Source organism: Neophocaena asiaeorientalis, unplaced genomic scaffold, assembly GCF_003031525.2.
Source record: "Neophocaena asiaeorientalis asiaeorientalis breed wild unplaced genomic scaffold, Neophocaena_asiaeorientalis_V1.1 scaffold601, whole genome shotgun sequence".
Taxonomy (NCBI): domain Eukaryota; kingdom Metazoa; phylum Chordata; class Mammalia; order Artiodactyla; family Phocoenidae; genus Neophocaena; species Neophocaena asiaeorientalis.
The window spans coordinates 2,298,182-2,321,426 of NW_020174793.1; the positions used below are offsets into that span (position 1 = coordinate 2,298,182).

The 23,245-nt window shown below is 35.7% G+C and overlaps 1 protein-coding gene across 1 annotated transcript in view; it reads right to left on the reverse strand.

The window, feature by feature from the left end:
* Nucleotides 1-23,245, reverse strand: part of CNTN5 (contactin 5) — a 504,363-nt gene that overhangs the window by 130,690 nt on the left and 350,428 nt on the right. The window contains exon 13 of the mRNA XM_024760353.1: nt 4,240-4,360. Within this exon, the coding sequence (XP_024616121.1) occupies nt 4,240-4,360 (121 nt within the window). The remainder of the gene's footprint in view (nt 1-4,239; nt 4,361-23,245) is intronic.

The window sequence follows — 23,245 nt, forward strand, 5'->3', positions numbered from 1 at the left end:
TGTCACAACTACCGAGCCTGCTCTCTAGAGCCCATGCTCCACAACAAAAGAAGCCACCATGATGAGAAGCCAGCACACAGCAAAGAAGAGTAGTCCCTGCTCTCCGCAACTAGACAAAGCCTGCAAGCAGCAACAAAGACCTAGTGCAGCCAAAAATAAAATAAATAAAAAGTAAATAAATTTATAAAAAAATAATTTCAGGTTTGCAATAAAAAGTGACTAGGTGGATCAGGAGAGACTAAAGGTAAATTATTCAAAGAAAAAATTTATTGGAAAGAATAAATAGAATTGAACTGATGAAAAGTTTAAAGCAAGTAAGACTGAAATACAGTTTGAACTCCAGGTTAAATCAGAAGTGATGGGTGGAAGGAGGTATGAATAGGTAAAAGCAGTTAGATTTTTCTCAACAAGGTATGTCCTGATGTGGATTCTTTCTTCTCAAATTCAGTTTAATACACATCAGATTCATCTTGTAAACTGTAATTCAAGAAATAAAATTTGTTGTCCAAGCTTGGGGAAAGGAGGGTATATAGGTTGTGTGTTCAGAAGGAACCAAGAGATTATTGATTCTTCTTTGACTATTCCAAGAGTTTCTTGATCTACAGTTTTGCATTAATAAACAGAGTAGTATGAATAAAAATTTGCATGAAGAAGTGGAGTTTTTATTGTTTCCTTTGCCTCTAGGCAGAATAGACAGAGCTCAGGCTCTGGTTCCCAATTAGATTAGCTAAACACATTTTATTCTTTAAATGATGATAGTTTCTTACCCTTATATTCTCTTTGGGAAACATATTTCTTACATTCAGTTTTGTAAAATAAAATAAAATAACAAAAAACTAACACTCCTTTCTCTGGAGTGTTTTATGTTGTGTTTGATCACCTACCTCTCATATTGCTTGGGAGTATCAGTTCTTTACAAATTATGTATCCCCCCCAGTGAGGTTATCTCTTAATGGTCTATCTCCTTTACCTTGGATAATATAATACAGATTTATTCATCTTTAAAGAGTTCCCTATAACATTGTCTAGACTTACTTTCTTTCTTTTTGCTATATCACACTTGAATAAGTGACTTAAATTGTGCACAGATGTCCAGGTGTGGCTTTAATTTCTTTTTATATTCCAGCAAAATAACTTATTTTAACATATTCATTACTTCTATTATGGTTCTACAAATTATGCATGGTGATGTTATGAGGCTGATTCACTGAATACTAAATATGTTGGAGCAAGCAATTTTATGCTTCAGATGATTATTTATGGGAAAATTCAATTTTTGGAGGATGATAATAATGGTGGGATAGATGTGAATAATAGCACTGGCATTCACAAGCAAAATAAAGCAAAAGTGGAAACAAGCAAAATAAAGCAAAAGTGGAAACAAGCATTTGGGGTAAAGATAGCTTTAAAGCAGTGAGTGGGAAGAAAAGCAGGAAACATCACTAGTTAGGGACTCTCAGATTCTAAACAGGCAATGATGAGGTCTTAAGACAACACACCTGAGCTCCAATTTAGTGTGCTTATGGGGCCAGGTGAAGAATTGTAGGATTTTGTGAGATGCCCAAAAGAATTTCATAGACTATCTCTAATGGGAAAGGAGATGATCTCCTAGACTGATCTAGGAGAATATAGATTTTTAGTCCCCTAAATTTCCACTGAAATAGAATTACAGAGTTACAAAAACATATTCCTTGCCACCAAAGAATGTTCCTCATTCTCAAGATTGAGCAAAGTGAACTGCTGAGGCAATCCAATGAAGGTACCCTATAAGAAGTATGGTGAAATTGTCTTTACTGCTCCCATTTTTATGACACACTTGAGTAAGTGTGCTTTAAGGATTCTGCTGCTGGAATTGTAGCCATCATTAGAAAAACTTCATCTAGAACTCTCAGCTTTGGTCCTGTGGCCTGTACTATTAGAATGCCCCAGGTTTACAAACCAACGAATGGAGGAGTGGGAGAAAGAAGAATGCAGGGTAAAACTATTTTGAATTTCATTTCACAAGCCAACCTTAGAAACAGCAATATTCAAGCATCCAGGTTCCTTAAATTATCAGGAACCATTAACTTACAAAAAATAATTGTAAAAATAAAAAGAAGAACCAGAACCTTTAGTTCAGTTTTTAAATCTGCCTAAAACCAACCAGGCAGAAGAGGCAAGCTATTTTTATTAATTTTAGAAAAATAATACAAATATATAATAGAAAATTGGTGACGAAGCAACTCACTTCAAAGGAAAGCTTGAGCTGCATGTTACATGAATATTCAGACAATAGCAACCTGTTTGAAATTGCCATTGAGTATAATTCCAAATTTCTGCATTTAATCATCTCCTAGGCATAAATCCAAAGGCTAAAAGAGCAGAACACAAAAAAGCCAAGCCTGAATTATGTTCTAAACCTTGGTGAATTTAATTTTATTTACAAAGCAGAATGTTACTTTGCCACTTAAATATGCCCCTCATGGTCCTGTAAAAATACCTGGTTTCTTGTTATCAACCTCTAAATTGTGTTATTCATTTAGAAAGCTCCAGTTTTAGGAGCATCATTCTAAATTACTAGACAAGTGCTACACAATAAATACACATAATCTAAAACAAACTGTAGTGAGAGAAGAAAGCAATTTTCTATAAATTTGACTGCAGCGTCGGGTTTGCTGTTCCATAAGCCTTATAACTTTTAAAGGCATAAAGGAAAATTTTTAGCTAAATGAAATATCATGAGAGGATGAGCACTTTAAAATCTTGATGTTTTATAATAGAGTAATACAGGTACACATTCTTGTTATAAATTTGGAGAAGAGTTCAAATAACCTTCTGAACAGAACCATCATGTACAAAGAAATGAACAAGCTGTCACTCACTCAGATATACACTTGTTTCAAAACAACATTTTACTTGAACCAGTGGTAGATGTACTACCCAAAATCAATAAACCTTGGATGACACATACAACTAAAACAAAGAGATGATGAAGCTTGCATAGACCTTATATTTCCTGCTCAAGATTTTTATAATATTAACAAATTCTTAAAAAATTATGATTGGAAAACATTCCAAGTGGATAAGACAAGTTAATCTAAGATATAAGTTTTTGCTATAGATTGTGAAATTTTTCTTTGCAGAGGTCATGCAAGGGGTCTTAGCATGCAGTATTCACACCAGTCAAAATGTGATTGTTTAAGATTGAAAAGGGAGAGGTGAGATTCTGGTAATGTTCTAGTTCTCTTAAATGGTAATTTCATGGTGTAATGGTGTAAAGTAATTTCATCACTTTGTGATGATTTTCTTTGAGTTGTATACCTGTACACCTATGATTTTAAAATTTTTCTGCAGGTATATTGTTGCTCCATAAAAATGCTAAAAGGAAAGAAAGAAAGAAGGAAAAAAGAAAAGGGAAAGAGAGCAGAAAGAAAGGAAGAAGAGAAATAAAGAAAGGAAGGAAGGAAGGAAGGAAGGGAGAAGGAAAGAAGAAAGAAAGAAAGAAAGAAAGAAAGAAAGAAAGAAAGAAAGAAAGAAAGAAAGAAAGAAAGAAAGAAAAAGAAAGAAAGAAAGAAAAAGAAAAAAAGGGAAAATATTACATGCTAAGAGCTGCATTTCCCATACTGGGGAATAATGTGCTAAAAGAAATTAGTGCTGTAGTCATTTACTTAATTCAAATAAGATGTAGCTTTATAGGGTTGCAGAATCTGGCAGCCTGGTTCATGGTTGGAAACCACTTAACCGTCATTTCTGCACAGAAAGATTGTGTTGACATTTCCAGACTTTTAAAAATCCCTGTTAACAGTCGCAAATGCTACCATATTAGGCACACAGTTTTCCTGTTTCAGGAAGTAGAATTTAGAAGTTCATGGAGGATAAAAAGTGCCTGGGGGTTCCACTAGCTTTGCATTTGAAAAACACATACATAGAAAAAAAATGTTGTCTCTGTAGTGTCAAAGTGTCTTTGTGACTCAACTGTTGAAAATTTCTGTTTGGCATTAAGTTGGGTAAACACCTAGTAACCACTTAATACTAAAGGTGTCTTGGACCTGAAGTTGGCTCTGTAGGTTTTGTCTGTTTCTAAGGAGCAAGTTTCCATGTAATCTTTTCAAAGGCAAAAGGTTAAGCAAAAATGACATATATTGTAAAATCGAAAGTAAAAGGCACTTTACTGATGTGCTCAAAGTCCATGCATTTAAATTCCTTTGTATGATAATTTATGGTGATCATGTCTTCAGACTGCACTATTAGCATACTCACCCCTAACAAGAAGTTCTGCCTCATCTGACACACTGTCTGCTGTGGTCTGTACCCTGCAGCCATATCTCCCAGCATGCATCAGAAGGATGTTCCTGATCATTAAATCTGCAGAGGATGCTTGCTGAAAGAGGGATGAAGTGCCAGTTTAAAATGTTGCAAATCTGCCTAGTTCAAGGTGGCTTAAGGGGAACTTTGCATATTCAGTCAAAGGGCCCATTTTTGCTCTTACAATTTATACGACAACAATTCAGAAATCAAACATGCCCTAATTTAAGGAACACATGGAAGCTATGCTTTCAACAATTGCTAATAATGGGTTCGAACATTTAACATTGAATATAATAAGTTAACAGCTACAATATTTAAAAAAAATATTTAAATATGCACAAACAAATTCATATCTTTAGAAGTACAGGAAAAATAATCAGTGAGCAAAAATTGTTGCTTTGCTATTCAGAGACAGGATAATTTTTGTGACAAGAAAGCAGTATTGAAAGGAATAACAACACATGGAAATTAATTATGAGGCAACAGTAGTCAAAATATTATCTTGTGTGGCTTTATTGAATGGCTGCTTTCATAAGTACACTGTGGGCAACAGAATGAAGTAGTGCTTAGATGCAAGAGTGCTGGTCCCAAAGCCATGTGTTTTCACTTCACAGAGATTTATTCCTTCCATAACCACCACCATCAGGAGTAGGGTCAGCCTGAATCTCTCTTAATCAATGCAATTACAGAGCACAAAGGCACCTCAAAACATTTGATCCTTGTTGGAAGCACGATGATTAGAACACAGTTGAAGAACAACTGCAGTTAGGGAGATCAATAAGTATCAGGGAGATTATCTTTTAGATGTATCAGTTCATGGGATCAGTGCTGATCCTACACTTTAGTATGACTGGTACAACCTTTCATTACTTAATCTTGTCTTTCATTTACTTTAATGGGAAAGATAGATTTCCATTTTCATGAATGTGTAAAGAGCTGATATTTACAACACATGAGGTATTCTTTTCAGAGAATGACATAGTGAAACTCCAATATGCTCTTCAGTTTCCATGTTGCAATCAAAAACAATTCACTGGAATGAGTATACGCATGCAGCATGAAATGAAATCTTCAAAGAACTCAACACTCCTCTCCAACGGTAGTTGGGCACGTGAAAGAATGCTTAATGCAAGCTATGGAGAAGCACCCCAGATTGGAGAAGCACCCCAGATTAGAGATCTTTAATTTGTTGATGGAATGGGTGAATTATCTTAAAAAATGATGTATTTGTCCTTATAGGGCAGTGGCCTGATGAGTATTTAAGACTTTAGTTGTTCACCTTTATTTTGAAATAAACTAATGGACTATATAAAAATCATGAAAATGAGAGGAATTTCTGGAAATCTGTTGGATTCTTTTTTTTTTTTTCTTAGCATTTTCTTAGCATTCGTTAAAGGGTGAGAAGTCATTGGAAATTTCTACCTCTCAAATGATGTGTGTTTCTTTAAATGAATCAATTAACTGTATACTATGTTTTAGCCATTTCTTTCTGGTATTTCATTTCTGGGTTGTTTGTTATTTTTCCTTCCCATTAGTCTTATGATAGGAACTTCTAAGGGTGTTGACGTTTTCTCTCATGAAATAATTGTTAAGATATGGTCTAGTTCAGTCATTTACAAGGGAATGCTTCTTGGTGAGAATGCATTACAATGTTATAACAATAATTTCAAGGAATGTGATATTTGTCCAATGAATATCCTCCACTGCTAATTTCCTTAGATAAAATTGTTACTCAAATTTCATTTTCTCATCTGTACTAGACTAAGTGATCACTTCTTTCAAACCTGAAAAGGAAATTAACCTTAAAAAAAACCTTTGATTTCACTTTGGGAAACAAAAGCAAACTGTAAACATCGTAAGCCATGGCTCAGTTTCAAATCTACGTAATATAATACTGTCTAAATGAGCTTAAATATATTTACCAATTTATATATGGATCCATCTTAGATGTGAAGATCTCCTTTTACCCATGGATTTCTAAGATGCTCTCCTAGTAGGGTACTCTGTTAAATTAATCAAGAATCAATGTGCACACCATGGGCCTAGAATAGGGCCTATGTTTAATGAAAAAGCCAAGGAGATGCCCAGAAAATCAGAGAGGACTTTACTATTTCCAGAAGTAACACTTCTGAAAGACTGTAGTCTTAGTTACTGGAGTTTTTTGTTTGTTTTGTTGTTTTTTTACTTGCTTGTTTTCCAGTTTTACAAACTGATTGGTGGTAGTTTAACAACAGAAAAAGTAATGATTATAAGTCATTTTTCAGGCTCACGTTTTTGACAAAATTATCTCATAAAATCACATTCTCGTGATTAAATAATTGATTGCCTTTTTTTCCAGATCTTTTTCTTCCCAAATAATTGACTTCTTTTCTTCCTGGACAAAAGTCTTAAAACTTTTGTCCTTTTCGTTGAATTGTAGTGAAAGAAAACTTAATGGGATTAAGAAGAGACTTCATTGAAAATCACATAAAGGTCCAAGGGATTCAGAAGGGTAAAACATAGATTATCTTTTCTATGTTGTCCTTTCCTTGGTTCCTGCAATTAACAGCATGCAATGCTCTAGAAACTGGCTGAGGCTCCATCACCATCATCAGGAATAAAAGCCTACAGTCTATTGTATATCTATTAATGACAAGACTATTGGAGGAGTTGAAATTGTCTCATTTGGGGCCCATTCCTCCTCTTTTGGATTATATCTGCATTATATTTTTACAATTCTAAACAGGGAAGATTAAAAGTAAAATGAATGAATTGTGAACACTAAACCTAAATTACCCTTTCAGGAGATTTACTCATCTTTCTAGAGAAGTAATGAGAAGAATTCATGTAGGAGCCCATTACACTTAATCTCAGCCCACAGTGTGCAGTTCCTGAGAGAGAACTTCCACAATTTAGTGCAGTTTTAATGAAATGGTTACTTACAGCAGATGTTTGCTTTCTTAAGCTTAAACCTCATTTTCACTTTTTCTCTCTTGGGAGTTACTCTCTCTTTTCTTGTTTTCTTTGACACTTGTTTGACACTGCCTTTTCTTTGCTGCTTTCTTTGGCTTTATGAATAAATTGTGTTATGTGTTGCTTCAAAAGAACTTTCCCACAACCAGTGCTTAACACAACACTCCAAGTGTTGTGCATCTAGCATACTGCATGCCACATAGTGGGAGCTCAATAACTATCTGTTGAATGGATGAATAAATGAAGGCTCTTTAATAAAGAGGCTGTCTGTTCACTCTCTGTGGGAGTGGCAACACTGCTAAGTCATTTACATTTCTTGGTCACATACGCTCATTAGAGCAGTTGCTAGATTACTGTAACTTTTATTTATGACTCAGAAATAATAGAGGAAATGTCATCCTTCCACTCAAGTCCAGTTCTTTATTGGCTTTCACTTGGACTAAGGGTCCTGCTCATCCAACATAAGACTGCCAGTTAAGACTTCCTAAAAATGGAAGCATATTTAACTTTGCTGTTCAAAGTGCCTGTTAACTTTTGCTGCCTTGAGGATAAAGTCCAATTTCCTTGTTTCAGCAGAGGTCTACTCAGAGCATGATTCCACCTCCTATGCTGAATTCTGTGCTTCTATGACATTAACCTCACATTTCTTCCTACACCGGAATTCTTCCCATAATTCTGCCTGTTCTGTTACAGATGCTCATTCTCCCTTCTTTGCCTGGAAAGATACTTTTAGACACAGCTCAAATGCCTCCTCCTTGGTTAAGCCTTTCTTCATTAGTTCTGCCACTGTTTAGTTTTGCTTCATTAGCACTCTGCTCATGTCTCTGAACTAGCACTTGACATTCTTGGAAGTCACGCCTAAGGGCATTCCCAGAGCTGAGCTGGGCACTAGGGCAGCCGATTGTCGTTGGGTGAGCTAATGAATGCATGGATGGCTTCCTCCCTTCCTTCTTCATGCCTGACAGTACCTCCTCCCCTCCCTCTTTTTTCTCTTAAAGAAATAAGGAAGGGAAATAGGAAAGACTATGGAGGAAGAGAGCAGAAAAGAGTGCTGAAAGAGTATATACAGGTTTTGGTATGACACAGAATTGTGTGAACCCCTGCTCTGCCACTTATTAAATTTTGAACTTGGGAAAATTATTCTATTGCTCAGAGATTCTCTCACAGCTTCAATGTGATAATGCAAGTAAAGCCCATGGCAGTGTGTCTGGCACATAGTAAATGTTTGATAAATGTTATCTGTTAAAGGGCACTATAATTGCATTCTTAGCCAAGAGGAATATTTCCTTAATTGGTATTCACTCCTTCAACAAACTGGATATCAATGTTTTCCATAGCTATAGTAAGTTTTCTGGTAAGTGCCTAGCTTTATTTTAGATGTGTGTTATCCCCCCTCTCATGGAATACTACTGCACTCAGAATAAGAAGACCTGAATTCTAGACTTAGTTCAGTACCTTCCTAGCCCTGAGACTCTGGGCAAGGCACTTTACTGGAATAATAATAGCTACTCTGTCTCTCTCCTGAGTATTGAGGGAAAATGAATGAAACAATGTTCATACATGAACTCTTAGGAAATGCTTCAGAAAGGTAAAGTACTTGTAAAGCATTTTCTCAGCAGGGTTAGCAGAATGCTGTACACATAGTAAACACTCTGAGAAGGTTTGGGGAATTAATTGTCTAAACAACAAGATAACTTGACTGTTCTCATAAAAAGTGAATTCATGTTGAATGGCTTACTCAGAAACCTTCTAGGTATAGCAGTTTTTGTGTCCTTATTTAGGGTTTACATAACTTTCTCAATGGGTTCACATAGGGCACTTCCAGCATCCCCAGTCCCCACCAAAGAGACACATAAACCCTTCCTCTCTATAAAACAAAGTAGTACAGCATGTAAATTCTATGAGATGCAATTTAAAAAAATACCTTCTAACATAAAAAAAAACTGGGTATTAGCTATGAGACATGGATTATTAGATATGATTAATGTTATTGACATAAAATCTTGGATAGCTAAAATAATTTCCTGCTAATCATATTTCTTTTTCCCAGAAAATAATTTGCTTAAAATAGCCTAACATGATAAGAAAATAATACACATATACATTATTCTTCCTTTTACACTTGTATTTTTCTTAGACCTTTATATAATGGGAATTATATTCATGATGACCTGGGTTTTAATATATTTTTTAAGAAAGTTGCTGTTATTAACTCACATGCTTAAATAATTGGATATATTATCTGAAATAGAAATTTTAGTTTCTTCCAGTGACAAAAATACTAGACAAAATGCTATTTGACAGACATTTATGTCTATTATGATGAAATATTAAATGCATCCAACAATGCATTGAAGATTAAAAGTAGGTAAAAATGGCTCCACCATGCCATTACTGGGACCTTGGTATTTACTTCAAGCACGTATTCTAAGCATGTATTGTTAAATACTAAGACAAATGCAGAAAGAGTTTTTCTTAGGGACATAGATTAAAGAGGAAAAACTAGTTGATGACTCATTGATGAACTCAGGATGGCTAGGTATCCAAACTGGATCATTTAGTATTATAAACACAAAGTCACAAATTTATGGGATCAGTCCGCTACCTTGGTTAAAATGAAGATTAGGAATTATGAAGCAACTCAAAGCAAGAAATCACAATTAAATTTTAGTACAATGAATTACATTTTATAGATGATGATATTGAATATATGAATATATGAAGAATATTGAGTGGATGAAAAAATCCTGTGTATATCACACTAGTGTTCCTCTTTTCCCAAGTTGGCATACAGGATTAGAGGGTGTGATATTTAACTTGTCAGTGGATACCAGGCTTATGTGGCATGTTTGTACCCTGATTCTTGAGAGATGTCTCTTAACTGGTCATATGTACATTGACTCTCTTTTCCCTAGTGGCAAGGTAAATGGGTATTCCTTTATCTAAGATTAACATAAAAGGCCAAGGCAAAAGGACTACATTATAGATGGAATATTTGTGTCCCCTCAGATTCATATACAGTAAGTCCCCTATGTACAAATGAGTTCCATTTCGAGAGTACATTCGTTAGTCCGATTTCCTCGTAAGTTCAACAAAGTTAGCCTAAGTACCCAACTAACACAACTGGCTATGTAGTACTGTACTGTAATAGGTTTATAATACTTTTCACAAAAATAATACATAAAAAACAAACACAAAAAATAATGAAAATATATATATATTTTTTCACGGTACATGGGCCTTTCACTGTTGTGGCCTCTCCCATTGTGGAGCACAGGCTCTGGATGTGCAGGCTCAGCGGCCATGGCTCACGGGCCTAGCCGCTCCGTGGCATGTGGGATCTTCCTGGACTGGGGCACGAACCCATATCCCCTGCATCGGCAGGCGGACTCTCAACCACTGTGCCACCAGGGAAGCCCCAAAGAAAACATTTTTAATATTACAGTACTGTAGTACCTTGAAAAGCACAGTAGTACAGCACAACAGTGAGCATATAGTGGCTGATATAGAGTGAACAGGCAAGAAATAAAGATACTGTACTACTATACGCTATACCGTACTGTACAGTAAAGTACACAAAAGCACAGCCACTTGTAGAGGATGCACACACATGACAATGTACTCCAGACACAAGAACTAGCTTATGTGATTGTACATGTGAACACATGTCCGCGTCTTTAAAAGTTCGCAACTTGAAGGTTCGTATGTAGGGGACTTACTCTATTGAAATTTAAACCCTAATGTGATGGTATACGAAGGTGGATGTTTGGGAAATAATTAGAGTATGAGCATGGGTGAAGCCCTCATGAATGGTATTAGTGCCTTTATAAAAGAGACCTCAGAGAGCTCTCTCACCCTTTCTGCTGTGTGAGGACACAGTGAAAAGATGACCATCTGTCAATCAGGAGGCTGGCTCTCACCAAACACCAAACCTGCCAGTGCCTTGAACTTGGACTTCTCAGCCTCCAAAACTATGAGAAATAAATTTCTGTTGTGTATAAGCCACTCAGACTATGGCGTTCTTCTACTGTAGCCTCAATGGAATAATATAGGCCCTAAGTATATATATTGTCATTTCTATATTAATCTAGTGCTTCTAAACTAAAAGAGGCATGAAATAAGGTCACACTATTTATCAGTCTTATGCTTCTTAAATTTATTCTTAACTACATCCTACCTGTTGCCAAATTTGTCTTAAATGATTACTGAGAATATTTGACTCATAGTTCTTTTATTGTTTATGCAATTATCACTAATCATTCAGTAGATATTTATTTCTATGTGCTATGCTAAGCTTTGGATATACAGATATAGATTCTGCACTTAAGGAGTGCTTAGTCTAATCCAGGTTTGATGGGAAAAATACAGGATGAGAATGTGGAGTAGCTTCCCTTACATCTGTATCTAGGCTTAGAAGAAATGTAAAGGAGACAGATGGATGTGTTATCTGATGGCACAATACTCAGACCAGGTCCAGAGAGAAATGTTTTCTCCTCCATGTGCTTCATATAGTTTTAGCAATCATTCTGTGAGAATTGACTTTTAAATTTAGGTTTTTAATAGTAGCTTTCAAACCATTTCTTTATATCCTCTATGTTATGCCCTCTTTTTGTCTCACCTTTACCCATATGACATGGCATTGCTAGGTTAATACTTTTTTAAAACTGATTTTATTTACAATCTCAAACATCTTCATTGGCTATCTTCACCTATTACCTACAGGATGGTTTAACTTCTTACTCAGCATTTGAGGCTGGACGCAACCAATCTTGTCTCTCACTTCTAGTGGAAAACATACTCTCTGCAACTTTCTTCAAGTTGTTCCCCCAATGAACTGCCAAAGTCTCTGAATTCTGTGTCACACGTTAAAGCCTTGTTCAAGTCTTATGTCTTTCAGAAAGGCTTAACTGACCATGAGGACTGGCTACATCATTTTTGGGTCTCAGTGCAAATTGAAAATATGAATCCCTGTGTCCAAAAATTATTCAGACTTTTAAAAGACTGACAGCCAAGCTTTACACCAAGTACAAGATCTGTCTCAGTGTTGGGCGCTGGGTGACCACACAGCAGACCCATGAAGTTGGTCCCACTGAACCCTCCAGTCCACACTGATCTCCTAGAACATGTATGCACATTCTAGGCAATGGTGCTCTTTGGAATAAATATCAAAGGAGAAATGCATCTCTTTATAAATTATAAAACACCTATCCTTTCCTATCTTAATGTCTTTACCTTCTCTTTTATTCTTCATTGACTTGCGATCTTTTTTCTCAATGCATTTTAGCATGAAAGAATAAGAATAATTAGATTATATCTTCTTAAGGTTTGTGTTAAAAAACAGTGATTAACTTTATGTTTTATACTGAATATTTGTTGTGAGCCTATCCAGGCATTAGCATATTTATGCATTATTCCATCCAAATATTCTTTTTACTTTTTTCTTACATCTCCAGTACAAGCACAAAGCTCACTGATACACCTCTGTCGGCTTCAATCTGTTTGGTATGTTGGTGGCAAACAAAGAGACAGCATCTTATGCTTCGAAGAATGGAGATGGGGACTCTGTCTAAACTTTATAGTCCTAGAGCTGGAAGGGACCATGGAGGGACTTTCATCCTCACTTTGAAGTTGGCAGTGTTTTAAGTGCCATGGCAGACCAGTTTTCTTTAAGAGAATTCTAGGCAAGAGTGGTACTTAAACTCACATCATTAATATTATGAGAAAATCATTCTTTTTTTTTTTTTACATCTTTATTGGAGTATAATTGCTTTACAATGGTGTGTTAGTTTCTGCTTTATAACAAAGTGTATCAATTATACATATACATATGTTCCCATATCTCTTCCCTCTTGCGTCTCCCTCCTTCCCACCCTCCCCATCCCACCTCTCTAGGTGGTCACAAAGCACTGAGCTGATCTCCCTGTGCTATGTGGCTGCTTCCCACTAGCTATCTATTTTATGTTTGGTAGTGTATATATGTCCATTCCACTCTCTCGCTTTGTCACAGCTTACCCTTCCCCCTCCCCATATCCTCAAGTCCATTCTCTAGTAGGTCTGTGTCTTTATCCCTGTCTTACTCCTAGATTCTTCATGACATTTCTTTTTCTTAAATTCCATATATATGTGTTAGCATACGGTAGTGTTTGTATGACAGATCAACTTTTTCATGGAATCTCTTCAGTAATAATATTTTATAATCTGAATAACACCTGGTTCATAGGTTGGCTCAATGAGGCAACACTGGTAGAGGTAAAAAGGTGTTAATAATCATGAGAGTAATCAATGTTTTTCCCTAAGAGTGAATTACACCATTGTCTAGGAATAGAATTATCTTACTGTCTTTCACTGTTTATGCTTTTTAAATTACCTCCATTGATGTTACATAAAGATGATATCACTAGTTAGAAAAAAATTTTGTTCCTCCATGCATTAGCTTGTGCTTTCTAAACAGCTAGTAATGGCCTGACCACCAGGAAAGCTCTAGAATAATAACATTTTACAATAGCTATACATTTATTTTATGAGAGCTCATAGCATATGCACAGTTAAAGTTGTCCATTCATTCACATAACAATCATTTGTTAGAGTGTCTAATTTGTCTAAACAGGAAACTGAAAACACTTGGCACCTTTGAAGTTATGCCCTTGTCGTTTGCTCATAGAAAATATGGATGAGTTTTGACCCAACCTATGGATTTCCTCAACGCAGTGTTTCAGTTGACTGGAGTTGGTACAAGAGATGAAATCTGTCATATCTGATCTGCACATGTTACAAGATAAGAGATAAATTGTGCCTTTGAGAAACTCACAATGCAATGTGGGAGGTAGACAGTTAGCTCTAATGCAATGTGATGTGTTAAAATAAATAATAGGACAAAAATATCATTGCAGAAAAAATTGATTTTAGTGTGCAAAGAAAAATAACAAATCATCTGGTTCAACCAATTCCTATAGCAGTTGAGAAGATCGGGGGCTAAAGAGTGTAGGTGATTTGTTCAAGGGCAGGTTAAGCATGGAGGCTGAAGTAGAGCCTTGGACACTCGACTCTTAGTCAAGTGTTCTTTCCACTCTACTATTGTGACTATGAAACCAATCCTTGTTCTACTTAAACTTGCAGGTAATTTGATTCACTTGTACAAGTTGAAGCACAGTTTGGCAAGCGTACCAAAATAAAATGGTTTCAGTATATGATAACAACCACAAAACTATTATTAGAAATTAACTCTCCAAATACACCATAAAATGATATGAGAGCTCATGTTTTTAAGACTGCTCTTTATCAGCCATATCCAAACATGAAATGTTGCATCTTCCCTTGAAATTCCAGAGTCACTTTTCTGATAATACACACGACCCATTAGCTTCATTTACCTACGCCATCATTCAACTTTTCTGTGACTTTTAATCCAGCATTGAGAGAATTTTCTGTGTGTGACCCACAACTGATATGTTTTCTTTTAGCCATGTGTAGTTTGTAGTGACACAGCTTTAGCTGAAGAAGAATTGACCAAATTTGACTTCCTAACTTAAGTACATAATTTAGAGGGAGCAATATTTTACTGATATTTCAATGTGTCTGTTCTCTCTTTTCTAGTACTGTCTATTTTACATTTATCTTTGAAGTTAACACTATTTTGTACACCATCATATAACGGCTTCCAGGATGAATTGTGTTTTATTTTGCTACTGATTTTTACATTGTGGAATAGTCAGTGTCTACACACAAGTCTAGTCCCATCCTGGCTATGGGAAAGAGTGTTCAGACACCAGTCTGGAGGTTTTCTATTTCTTCCCTGAAATCACAGAGCCCAGGCAGGCAGAATATGGTAGCTCTCATCTCACCCATCAGTTAGGGCCAGTATTGATCTGATGTTGTTATAAAGTCTCAAAGTCTTAGGAATGTAGTAGACCACTCTGTGTTTCATTGATCTTGCACAGAACTATACGAATGGGTCCGGAATGAGGTCAGTTTTTGTGTGTGCCTCTATTTTACTTAGGACTCTTAGATGCCAGCAATTTATCATCCTGGGTCCCTGGAATTATGAGGGAAGGACAGAGGCTAATGCTGAGTCTAGAAGACTCATTTGGCTACACTGGCTGAAGGCTCAGCCACTGTGGAACAGATTCAAGCCATCCTCAGTGTTACTAACCTGATTTCATGAGCCACAAAATTGTAAGCAGAGCCAAATGGTTGTCATTTTCCAACACTAAGTTTTGGAGTGGCTTGTGGTACAACAGTAAATAATCATAAAATAATTAGGTACCTGGAAGTGGGGTGCTGACATAACTAAAGTCTAAACATGTGGCACAGGCTTCCCTGGTGGCGCAGTGGTTGAGAGTCCGCCTGCCGATGCAGGGGACACAGGTTCGTGCCCCGGTCCGGGAAGATCCCACATGCCGCTGAGCGGCTGGGCCCGTGAGCCATGGCCGCTGAGCCTGCATGTCCGGAGCCTGTGCTCTGCAATGGGAGAGGCCACAACAGTGAGTGGCCTGTGTGCCACAAAAAAAAAACAAAAAAAAAACACCTAAACATGTGGCACTGGCTTTGGGGTTCTAGTTCAGAGGCTTGGAAGGTCATGAGGACATTACTACTGAGAGCTGGAAGGATCTCAAGGAGACTATTGGTAAGGGCTTGAGGAACAGTGAGGAAACTTCCTGGAGAGTGGAGAAAAGGAGATGAGCTGAAAGAGAGAAGTGCTCATTTCTCAAGCAGAATATAGAAGAAATCTAAAGGAGCTGAGGCTCCAGTTGGAAAACAGAAAGACTCTTCAGCTTTAGTCGTGCCAAGTGGTAACAGACTACTAAGGTAAGAAATGGCCTTGGAAAACACCAAATCCAGGATGCTACCAAATAAAACATATTCCCAGGGTAAAGGTCCCAAGTTGTGGCTAAAAGATACTTTATTTGCACTGGAATATTACAGGCATTTTTCCAGAGGAACCAGACCCTCTGTCCAAGATAGGGAAGAATTCGAAGAAACTGTTAATGGGGGCTGAGAAAGCATTGAGAAGATCATAATTGGAGGATGCAGGAAAAGGTAATTGAGTTATGAATTGGCAGAAAAATTAGCAAAACCCTTGGCAGGCGAGGGTTATGTGGAAGATGAGCTCAGCATATGTCTCATAGGGGTCTCTTTATATATATGAAAGAATATGGTTTGCAATGGAAAGAGTGTGTTGACAGATGTTTTAAAAGAAAGAAAAATGACCATGAATGGTGGAGAAACTTTTATACCTAATTTTTTTGCAAAAATATAATGTTCCACATGGAATAAGTAATTTTATATAAGAATATCTAAAGATGTATTTTCCAGTTAAATATCTGACTGTTTCAAGTTTACCCTAAAAATTCAAGTTTTTTTCTCATTTTATTTGCAATATTAGTAAATATTTTAACAAGTATAATCTTCAAGAAGTAGATGTATTATTTCAACTATGGGCTTTATGACCAAATACTAAGTATTCTTTTGCCAAGCCTAACTTGATAGTTGCTAATGCTTAGGAACAAGTTTCTGAGTCAGAAAATATCCCACTGCAAAAGAAGGAAATTTGGGTCACAGCTTCCATTTAAGCACTGTCATTCACAGTCATGAAGATTCTCATCAACATCAAAAATACCTAGAATTTAGGGAATTCAAACACATCAATGTCAGAAAAGACTATTCAAACTACTGCTTAGATTGTGAGCTACAACAGCAATCTTCCAATGAAGATTCAATCAGAAGAAGAATAGTTCAGTTAAAAGGAAAGGTCAAACTGAATAAATGTGTCAATCAGAAGCCAGCTATGAAAAGTTCAAGGTCAAGGACTTTCACAGTCAAATTCAACTGACATTTTGAAAGTGATTGAGTCATTTTGATACAGAAAACTCATTTTTAATAAGTCTTTGTAATTTTATGAAAGAGAATTCACCAATTATTTAATGTATAAAAATCAGTTTACTCAGAGATTGAAAAATTGTCAGAGGCCATAGTCTATTACTTCCCCTCACTTTTCTGTAAATATATAATACTGCTTCTGATATTTCAAGGAAGAGTTACAAGACTCTTTCAAAACTGCACATCTTTGAATTGACTGCAACACCGATGATTATATATGTACATATATTTTGTTCTAAGATTTCATATTGCTAGGGCTTGAATGGTTCATTATATGTGAAATATTTTGTGTGTGCTGTTTATACAAATTAAGAGATGCTGTGTCTTACCCAGAAAAAGGACATTGTTCCATTCTATAAGATTATTATTGCTTTTAGAGAAAATCTTTATTTAACTTTAGAGAAACCATTTTATCATTTATCGAGATATTATATATACAAATATATTCTTAGCCATAGGAAGAATTCTGATTTGAGATTATTTTTCCAGTTTGGAACCCCTTCTGAATTAAGAATTTTCAAATTCTAAGGACATCATGAGACTGAAATATCTTCCATAAATCAAGCAAGTATGCAATATTTAACAGAATAAAATGTGGTTTGGGGGCTATCAGAGCCCCCTCCCAAAAAAATGTTTAGTGTTCACTAAAACTTTTAAAGATGATTTCACTGTTATCAGCTAGCATATCTGAAGAGTTTTTTGGGTTTTAATCTTTGAATATAGCTTTTAAAAATAATAGAACTTTAGAATTAGTTAGGAACATTAGGAGTCGTCTACTGTAACCTCTTCACTTTGATGATAAGGGCTCAGAAATGTGACATGAATCATCCAAGGTATTACAGCTAAGTAGGGACAAAGCTGGGCCCACACCAAAAACTCTTGACACAACCTCCACACCAGATCTAGTAATCTTTTACCATATAATGATGTCACTCAGTAGTGTACTTTGACATTATATCATTTATGAGAAAAACATCTGGCAGCATCTATTTAAATTAAAAATAGTTTTGTTCTTTTACCCTGCAATCTATTCCTGAGAATCTATCCCAAAGAAAGGAAATTATTAACACCCAAGAATGCAGATATTCAGAGTTGTTTTCTGTAGTATTGTTCATTAATCTCTCAAAACAGGAAACAGAGTTAGTATGTACTAACAGGGTAATGGCTAAATTGAGGAATTGTCATATACTTATTATGTATCCATTGAAAAGAATGAATTAGAGATATATCATGTGACATGGAAGAATTAAGATAATAAAGAGATGCAGAAAAACATGTAAAGTATGTTTCAATCTTTAAAAAAATAATCACAAAAATATCCCTCCACATATGTAAATCTAACTAGGATTATAGTAGGACTGAGGATAATATAGAAGGACATATATAGAACATTAAAAAGATTAACTAAGTGTGATAAATGCTTTCATGGGAGGATAAAAGCAGGGGAAAGTCATCCTAATAAAAGCAGCATGCATGATATAATCTCACTTGTGTAACATGTGTAACTGTGTATGCTTGAAGAGATGCACGGAAAAATGATTACAAAAATTAATGGTGATTACCTTAAGGTAGTATGATTCCAAGGGATTTTTATTCTCTCTTTACTAGTTTTAGTATGTTTAAATGATCTATAATAAGCTTCTATTATTTATATAAGTAGAAAAAAACTCTACCTTCATTGTGGTGAAAAAATGAAAAACTGACTTTGATTTAGAGCTGAAAGATATTTTTACCATGGAGAAGCACCAAGCCAAGTGTTTATCATCAATTGTAGATATTATAAACAAATCAGCTTGTGTGGCTTAAACAATCCATGCCAGATAAGCAGATCTTCCCACACAAGTGAAGATTGCATTTCTATTTCTAACTACAGATAGTCATTCAGAACTCAGTCTCTTTATGATTATGCATCACTGACTTATGGTGCTCTCGAGTCATCTGTTAACAAAGAGTCTTAATATTTTATTATGCTGAATGTCAGACTGATTTAGCACTGCAGTTGTATGTTAGCAATCAATAGCTGCATTCTGTTTGTCATCACGTGATATGTTGTTCTTCATATATTCTTTTTTTTAACATCTTTATTGCAGTATAATTTCTTTACAATGGTGTGTTAGTTTCTGCCTTATAACAAAGTGAATCAGCTATACATATACATATATCCCCATATCTCCTCCCTCTTGCGTCTCCCTCCCACCCTCCCTATCCCACCCCTCTAGGGAATAGCACCGACCTGATCTCCCTGTGCTATGTGGCTGCTTCCCACTAGGTATCTATTTTACATTTGGTAGTGTATACATGTCCATGCCACTCTCTCACTTCGTTCCAACTTACCCTTCCACATCCCCTTGTCCTCAAGTACATTCTCTATGTCTGCGTCTTTATTCCTGTCCTGCACCTAGGTTCTTCCAAACATATTTTTGTTTGTTTTTTAGATTCTATATATATGCATTAGCATATGGTATTTGTTTTTCTCTTTCTGACTTACTTCACCCTGTATGACAGACACCAGGTCCATCCACCTCACTACAAATAACTCAATTTCGTTTCTTTATATGGCTGAGTAACATTCCATTGTATATATGTGCCACATATTCTTTATCCATTCATCTCTCGATGAACATTTAGGATGGTTCCATGTCCTGGCTATTGTAAATAGGGCTGCAATGAACATTATGGTACATGACTCTTTTTGAATTATGGTTTTCTCAGGGTTTATGCCCAGTAGTGGGATTGCTGGGTCGTATGGTAGTTCTATTTTTACTTTTTTAAGGAACCTCCATACTGCTCTCCATAGTGGCTGTATCAATTTACATTCCCACTGACAGTGCAAGAGGGTTCCCTTTTCTCCACACCCTCTTCAGCGGTTATTGTTTGTAGATTTTTTGAAGATGGCCATTCTGACCAGAGTGAGGTGATACTTCACTGTACTTTTGATTTGCATTTCTCTAATGCTTAGTGATGTTGAGCATCAAGTGTTCTGCCTATGTTTTCCTCTAAGAGTTTTATAGTATCTGTCCTTACATTTAGGTCTTTAAGACATTTTGATTTTATTTTTGTGTACGGTGTTAGGGAGTGTTCTAATTTCATTCTTTTACATGTAGCTGTCCAGTTTTTCCAGCACCACTTATTGAAGAGGGTGTCTTTTCTCCATTGTATATTCTTGCCTCCTTTATCAAACATAAGGTGACCATATATGCGTGGGTTTATCTCTGGTCTTTCTATTCTGCTCTATTGATCTATATTTCTGTTTTTGTGTCAGTACTATACTGTCTTGATTACTCTAGCTTTGTAGTATAGTCTGAAGTCAAGAAACCTGATTCCTCCAGGTCCGTTTCTCTTTCTCAAGAATGTTTTGGCTATTTGAGGTCTTTTGTGTTTCCATACAAATTGTGAAATTTTTTGTTCTAGTTCTGTGAAAAATGCCATTGGTAGTTTGATAGGTTTGGGATTGGATCTGTAGATTGCTTTGGGTAGTATAGTCATTTTCACAATGTTGATACTTCCAATGCAAGAACATGGCATATCTCTACATCTATTTGTATCATCTTTAATTAATTTCATCCATGTCTTATAGTTTTCTGCATACAGGTTTTTTGTCTCCCTAGGTAGCTTTATCCCGAGGTATTTTATTCTTTTAGTTGCAATGGTAAATGGGAGTGTTTTCTTCATTTCACTTTCAGATTATTCATCATTAGTTTATAAGAATGCAAGAGATTTCTGTGCATTAATTTTGTATTCTGCTACTTTACCAAATTCATTGATTAGCTGTAGTAGTTTTCTGTTGGCATTTTTAGGATTCTCTATATATAGTATCATGTCATCTGCAAACACTGACAGCTTTACTTCTTCTTTTCCGATTTGGATTCCTTTAATTTCTTTTTTTTTCTGATTACTCTGGCTAAAACTTCCAAAACTATGTTGAATAATACTGGTGAGAGTGGAAAACCTTGCGTTGTTCCTGATTTTGGAGGAAATGGTTTCAGTTTTTCACCATTGAGTACGACGTTGGCTGTGGGTTTGTCATATATGGCCTTTATCATGTTGAGGAAAGTTCCCTCTATGCCTAGTTTCTGCAGGGTTTTTATCATAAATTGGTGTTGAATTTTGTTGAAAGCTTTCTCTGCATCTATTGAGATGATCATATGGTTTTTCTCCTTCAATTTGTTAATATGGTGTATCACGTTGAGTTGCATATATTGAAGAATCTTTCCATTCCTGGGATAAACCCCACTTGATCATGGTATATGATCCTTTTAATGTGCTGTTGGATTCTGTTTGCTAGTGTTCTGTTGAGGATTTTTGCATCTATGTTCATCAGTGATATTGGCCTGTAGTTTTCTTTCTTTGTGACACCATTGTCTGGTTTTGGTATCAGGCTGATTGTGGCTTCATAGAATGTGTTTGAGGGTGTTCCTCCTTCTGCTGTATTTTGGAAGAGTTTGAGAAGTCTAGGTGTTAGCTCTTCTCTAAATGTTTGACAGAATTTGTCAATGAAGCCATCTGGTCCTGGGCTTTTGTTGTTGGAAGATTTTTAATCATACTCTCAATTTCAGTGCTTCTGATTGCTCTGTTTATATCTTCTATTTCTTCCTGGTTCAGTCTCGGAATGTTGTGCTTTTCTAAAAATTGGTCCATAACTTCCATTTTATTTGCATATAATTGCTTGCAGTAATCTCTCATGATCTTTTGTATTTCTGCAGTGTCAGTTGTTTCTTCTTTTTCATTTCTAATCTGATTGGTTTGAGTGTTCTCCTTTTTTTTTTTTTTTTTTGATGAGTCTGGCTAATGTTTTATCAATTTTTTTTTTATCTACTCAAAGAACCAGCTTTTAGTTTTATTGATCTTGGTTATTGTTTCCTTAATTTTTTTCATTTATTTCTGACCTGAGCTTCATGATTTCTTTCCTTCTGCTAACTTTAGGGTTTTTTGTTTTTCTTTCTTTAATTGCTTTAGGTTTAAGGTTAGCTTGTTTACTTGAGATGTTTCTTGTTTCTTGAGGTAGGATTATATTGCTATAAACTTCTCTCTTAGTACAGCTTTTGCTGCATCCTATAGGCTTTGGGTGGTCGTGTTTTCTTTGTCATTTGCTTCTAAATATTTTTTGATTTCTTCAGTGATCTATTGGTTATTTAGTAGTGTCTTGTGTAGCCTCCATGTGTTTGTATTTTTTACAGATTTTTTCCATAACTGATATATAGTCTCATAGTGTTGTGGCCGGAATAGATACTTGATATGATTTCAATTTTCTTATATTTACCAAGGCTTAATTTGTGACCCAAGATATGATCTATCTTGGAGAATATTCCATGAGCATTTGAAAAGAAAGTGTAATCTGTTGATTTGGGATGGAATGTCCTATAAATATCAATTAAGTCCATCTTGTTTAATGTGTCATTTAAAGCTTGTGTTTTCTTACTTATTTTCATTTTAGATGATCTGCCCATTGGTGAGGGTAGGGTGTTAATGTCCCCTACTATGTTTGTGTTAGTGTTGATTTCCACTTTTATGTGTTAGCATTTTCCTTATGTATTGAGGTGCTCCTATGTTGGGTGCATAAATATTTACAATTGTTATATCTTCTTCTTGGATCGATCCCTTGATCATTATGTAGTATCCTTCTTTGTGTCTTGTAATACTCTTTATTTTAACGTCTTTTTTGCCTGATATGAGAATTGCTACTGCAGCTTTCTTTTGATTTCCATTTGCATGGAATATCCTTTTCCGTCCCCTCACTTTCAGTCTGTATATGTCCCTAGGTCTGAAGTGTGTCTCTTGTAGACAGCATATATACGGGTCTTGTTTTTGTAGCCATTCAGACAGTCTACGTCTTTTGGTTGGAGCATTCAATCCATTTACTTTAAAGGTAGTTATCGATATGTATGTTCCTATTTTCATTTTCTTAATTGTTTTGGGTTTGTTATTGTAGATCTTTTCCTTCTCTTGTGTTTCCTGTCTAGAGAAGTTCCTTTAGCATTTGTTTGTGAACTGGTTTGGTGATGCTGGATGCTCTTAGCTTTTGGTTTTCTGTAAAGGTTTTCATTTCTCCGTCGAATCTGAATGAGATCCTTGCTGGGTAGAGTATTCTTGGTTGTAGGTTTTTCCCTATCAATACTTTAAATATGTCCTG